The 6,000-nt window shown below is 44.5% G+C and overlaps 1 protein-coding gene across 1 annotated transcript in view; it reads right to left on the reverse strand.

Moving 5' to 3' along the window:
- EXOC4 (exocyst complex component 4) overlaps window positions 1-4,629 on the reverse strand; it is a 510,603-nt gene extending 505,974 nt beyond the window's left edge. The window contains exon 1 of the mRNA XM_089527458.1: window positions 4,529-4,629. Within this exon, the coding sequence (XP_089383584.1) occupies window positions 4,529-4,614 (86 nt within the window). The 5' untranslated portion in view covers window positions 4,615-4,629. The remainder of the gene's footprint in view (window positions 1-4,528) is intronic.
- Between the last annotated feature and the right edge of the window lie 1,371 nt (window positions 4,630-6,000).

A 6,000-nucleotide genomic window follows, 5' to 3' on the forward strand; every position in this document is an offset into this window, starting at 1 on the left:
ACCATGGCGGGATACAGACCGGTCTCCCGCCGGCGCCATTTGCTTTGTGCGGGAGCTGCAGCAGCCAAACCGCGCGGCTCCCGCGCGGAGCAAAAAAGAAGCTCCATTTCGGAGCTTCTTTCCACGGCGCACTGTTGACGTCGCGAAGCGCCAAGGGCACATCCGTGACGTCATTAGCACTGCGACACGTCTGGACGCTATGCGTCCAGTACGTAAAGATGGCGGCGCCCATGTGGAAAGGGCACCGCCATCTTGTACGTATTCTATACGTACTAGGGTTAGGGGGGTGCGGAAGCACCGCCCCTTCCTAACCCTAGTACGTATAGAATACGTACTATATGGCGGTTTGTATCCCGCCCTTGCTTCCTATGGAAACAACTCTCCATTTAAATCCACTTGCTTCTTTTCTCAATCCGATGTTAAAATCTCTCTTCCAGCACCTGGGAATTGGTTGGGAGAGGTCCAGAAAAATGGCATTTCCCCCCTTTCCATCCTTACTTATAGCCACCTAAGTTTTACCCTCAACTTGATTGATTGTGATTTCCTGCATGCCAGAGGGTTGGACTGGATGGCAATTGTGGTTTCTTCCAACTCCAGGATTCTATGATTCTACGATTTTCCACAGCTGACACTTAAAGAAGGCTCCCTTCAATGAAGTTGAGGAGGGTGTTGTGGCCCTTTGCACAAGCTCCTTCAAATTCTCCTATTACTGGACCTCTGCAAACCTAGAGCCATTCGTTTTGACTTAGCAGGACCATCTGTGCAAGCAACGTCAGACAACACAGCTTTTCCTAGGCAACACACATTAAGAGGAGAAGGAAACCAGAAAGCTTTTATTAGTACAAATTTTGGTTTCATTTCAAAATGGAGAAAATAGACCTGACTGCGGGGTCACTACAGCTCACGCACTCGTACTCTGGGCTTCAAGAAATTGCTCACTGCTCTACAGCACAGCAAGAAATAGCAGGAAATTGCCCTTATCATCACCTCTCAGCCTTACAAGATCCTTTCCAGTCACTGGCTGAGAACCGGTTTTTAACACCAATGGAGGATGAAGCTCTGCCAGAGCAGTTACAGAGACAGTCTGGGAAAGAGGGATGCTAGAGATACAGGAGGGATGATGAAGGCACAAGAGCCCTCCCAGCAAGTTAGTGATCTTCTGGGGATGGCTGAGGTGTGCCTTGTGGCATCCAGCTGCCATCATCCTCATTAATTCACTTACTGGGATATTCTACCTTTTCCCACTATTTTTTCTAAAAGTGGCTTACAAAATTTGAAACAAACGAGTACTTTAAAAACATCAGTTAAAAACAGAACATTTTTTTAAAATACAATTAAACAATCAATGGAATTAAAACCACTGTAAAATCTAGAAAATAAACTACAGAATTAAAGCCGCTTAAAAGACAGAAGATAAAAGAAAGGAGGAAACACCACTGAAAGGCCATGGCAGTCAATTTCTATAAGCCCGGGTGTGATGACCTGTTTCTAGCTAACTCAATAACCGGCCTTCATGGATGAACCAAAAGAGTTTATTGCAGCAGCTCAGGGCAGAAAGCCATTTCTTGCCAGAACTGGGTTCAAACAGTAAGTTTCCAATATTACTGTATACCTTTCCACATGCCCACATCCCTCAACCACCTGCATTCCTTTCCCAGGACAATCCATCTTAGAGACTTCCAGTAACAGTGTCTCAGACTCTGTTTTTCCCATCATTAAGACCAGCACCTGCTCTTTACATCTGAACACATTTAAAACCAAAACTATGTCTAAAATATAATCAACTTAAAAAACTAAAACTTGTGGCAGAAGGAACCTGCACAGGGAAGCCTGACACTTTGGGAACAGAAAAGTTTTCACTTGCAAGCAGAAGGACAATAAGGAAGGTTCTACAAACACAATGGAGATACACACACACACACACACACACACACCCTGTTTTTCCACCAAGACAGATTCCACAAACAGTGTAAAATTAAAATCTATGCAAAGTAACACACAACATAATTATTCCACCATATAACTGGGGGTGTCCTTATGGATATTGTAAGTTTCTTATTTTGATGGGTAGGAATTAATTGTATATTATAGGTTCCAGGCTCTTTTCTTTAGAAAAGGATGGGAAGAATTGTAAATGGACTTGGAACTGGTTGAGGCTGAAAATGTCAGCTCACAAAAGCAGCCCTCCCATCATAATAAAGAGTTTTATCTCCTGGAAAACTCTGCCAAACTCCTGATGGACTCAGAGAGTTAACAGTGTGGTAGAGTGGTGACGGTGGCAGTGATGCTAAAAATTGCAATGATAACATGAGAGACTGGACGTAGTTGAAGGTAAAGAGGTAAGCATAGGGAAGACTGCATCACTACCTCTTCTAGACATAACTTGTAAAAATGAGACTCTCAGGATACACTGGATAGGGACAATGGACCCTCCCTTTGCAACCCCAACCTTGTACTATACCCTACAGTAGGGCAAAAATTTAAGGTTGCTGCAGTCATCAGCAGTCCTAGACAATGGTGGAGTATGCTGAGAGAACATATGAAGGGCCACATGATCCCTAACCCTGCACTATAGGACAAGATTCAACAACACAGATGTTTGTAAAGATGCAAAGTGCTGGTTATGACCTATAAAGCCCTACCAGATGTTAATCTACCCCATATGCTCAGGTCCTCTCAGGGACATGTACCTCAGTCAGCCAAAACCAGGCTGACAACCATTGCCCAGAGGACATTTTCTTCAGCCTTCCCCAGACTGCGGAATGACCTGCCAGAGGATATTTGTCCGCTATATGCACTGCCTGAGTTCAAAACAGAAGTAAAGACTATTCTCTTTCCACAGGCCCATCCAGAAGATATTTTAAATTATGAGTTTTCAAGTATGAATCGATTGTTTTCAATATGTATTGGATGTTTATGCTCTTTTAACTGGTGTTTGTGTTGTTGTTTTTAACTGGTGTTATGGGTTGGTTTTCGCAGGTGTTATATGTCCACTGTGTAGTCGTATTTTGATCTGTTGTTGTTCCCAGCCTTGATTTATAGGAAGAAACAGGTAAGAAATTATCATCATCATCATCTGAAGGAGGATATTCTGTCATATAAGCCCATTTCAATTTGAGATCTTCAGTGGAGCCCCTTCTCTGTGACCCACTATCCTCACAGGGAAGGCTGACTCAGTGACTGCTTTGGCTTTGGCACTCCCTTCCTAGAGAGGCTGAACTTGTACCCTTCATGGCGTCCATCCTTCAGCAGACAAAGAGGTTTTTGTTTGGACAGACATTTGGGAACAGATAAGCAATGAGGTTTTTTTAATAACGTAGCTATACTATGTATCTCTTGTTTATGTTTGGTTAATGGATGTGCTTTGAAAATGCCTTTAATTCTACTGACAATTTGATTACATTTTGAGTTTTTTGTGTTTTGGTGATGTGAATGTTTGTCGGTATATATTTTAACTCTTTTACCTGTTTGTAAACCAACCTGAGTCCCTAGGCTGGGGGTGGGGGGTGGGGGGGGGCAGTAAATAGATACAGATAGAAGAAGTCCCCAGCTATACTCATGAATGGGGAAGGGCTGCCAAAGAGAAAGAAGACGAGATGGAGCGTATCCAGAGGAGGGCAATCAAAATGGTGAAGGGCCTGGAAACTATGACTTATGAGGAGAAACTTAGGGAGATGGATATATTTAGCCTGGAGAACAAGAGGTAAAGAGGGGATTTGATAGCCCTGTTTAAATATTTGAAGGGGTGTCATATTGAGGAGGGGGCAAGCTTGTTTTCTGCTGCTCCAGAGAATAGGAACAATGGATGCAAGCTCCAGGAAAAGAGATTCTACCTCAACGTTAGATAGAACTTCCTAACCGTTTGAGCTGTTTGACAGTGGAAGGAGACCCTTCTTTGGGGGTCTTTAAGCAGAGGCTGGATGGCCATCTGTCAAAGGGGATGCCTTGACTGAGAGTTCCTGCATGGCAGAACAGGATGGCCCTTGTGGTCTCTTCCAACGCTAGGATGCTGTGATTGTATGAAGACAACTTTGCTCCCTCCTCAGTATGGCACCCCTTCAAATACTTAAACAGGGCCGTCGTATGACGCCCAAACCGTCTCTTCTTTGGGCTAAACACCCCCAGCTCCCACAGTCTTCCTGTCTGCAGGCTCTGGGCAAGAGAGCAGTGGAAGACGGGGCCTTTGGAGAGGGGCAGCTGACCACAAACCAAACAGAAAGGGACAACTCAGGTGAGGACCCTTGCGACGATGGCACTGCCTTCCAAGCGTCCTCCACAGACTCTCGAAGGCACTGGTTCCCAACCTTTGGGCCTCTAGATTTTCCGAGACTTCAACTCCCAGAATTCCTGGGCATTGAGCCCTCTGACCGGGGCTTCTGGGAGCTGAAGTCCAAAGCATCCGGAAGAGGCCCAGAGGTTGTGAAGCACTGCTCTGAGGAGCCAGGTAACGCCCAGAGTAACGCCGTTGGAGGGGCACTGTAACGGCCAGCCTCCCCAGAGGGCTCCCAGAGGGAGAGGCGCCCTTTACCTGATGACGGAGATGAGGAGTCCCGAAGGGTCCTTGCTTTTGCTCATGCTGCTCCTGTATCTCCCACTCGCCTCAGAGGACGCCATTTTGAGGGCTCGGCCTTCAGGGTCCACGGCTCGGCCACGCCCACCGCCCGGCTCCTCCTGGCCAATCCGCAGCCGCGCCGACCAAGGACTGGCCAATGGGGGCCGCGGAAAGGCAAAAGAGGACCCGCCCACTCCCGCGGTGCATTCTGGAACGTGTAGTTCCTCAAGCTCTGAGGTGGAAGGGATGCAGGGATGAGGGAAGGGAGAGGATGCTCAAGGTCCTCAAGGGCCCTGTCCATAATGTATGTGCATAATATGTGATATGTGTACTTAATGACATATCTTGGACCCTGGTCAAACGTGAAATTAATTTATATTTCTCATATACATGTGTGTGTGTGTGTGTGTGTGTGTGTATATATATATATATATATATATATATATATAATACACATAGTTTTTAATGTATGTAATTTTATATTGTTTTTATTTGATGCTCTAATTGTATTTATTGTCTTTCTGGGACCCTGGTCAAACATTAAACTCATTTATATTTCATATAGATATGCATATATAGATATATAGATTTCATATATATATATACACACACACACACCTTATACACATAGTTTTTAATGTGTGTAATTTTATATTGTTTTTATTTGATGTTCCAATTGTTTTTATTGTCTTTTAAAATCATTCTAAAGTCTTTTAAGAATGTTTTTTATTATTTGTGAGCCACGTTGGGTGCCTTTCTGGGAGAAAGGAGGGATAAAAATGAAGGGAAGGGATGCAGGGATGAGGGAAGGATGCTCAAGGTCCCCAAAAGCCTTGAGGAAGGTGCACTCTGAAGCCTCAACCCCTTTGATTTCCCACACACACCCAATATATTTTAATTCCCTGTGGTTGTTACTAGTAGGAAGCTATTAAAGGTTGAGTCTCCCTTTATTATTATTGCTATGGCTATTACTATTCCTATTGCTACTTCTGATGAGCCGGATGGTGTAGCGGTTTGAGCATTGGACTGACTCTGGAGACCAGTCACACTGTTGTTAATGTTGCTTCCTCCTATTTTAACTCCTCCTTTTTCTGTTTCTAATTCTGCTTTTCTTATGACGTTTTCAGCATATACGTCAGACAAGTAGGGTGATAGGATGCAGCCTTCCCTGACCCCTTTGCCTTACTGGGAACCACTCTGTTTCCCTGAATACTGTGCTGTTCTGATTAGACTACTGCAACGCATTCGATTGGGCTGCCTTTGAAGATGACTTGGAAACTGCGGGGAACTGCATTTTGTAGAAATTGCAAAATGCAGCAGGTAGGCTGCCGGCTGGAACACTTACAAAAATCATATAACACCAGTTTTAAAGAAATGTCATGGACTATCAGTATGCTTCTGCTATGAATTCAAGCTGTTGGTGATAACAATGGTTTTCTTGTTGTGTG

This window comes from Sceloporus occidentalis, unplaced genomic scaffold (assembly GCF_023333645.1).
Source record: "Sceloporus occidentalis isolate IW3139 unplaced genomic scaffold, rSceOcc1.0.p SCAF_5, whole genome shotgun sequence".
NCBI classification, from domain to species: Eukaryota; Metazoa; Chordata; class Lepidosauria; order Squamata; family Phrynosomatidae; genus Sceloporus; species Sceloporus occidentalis.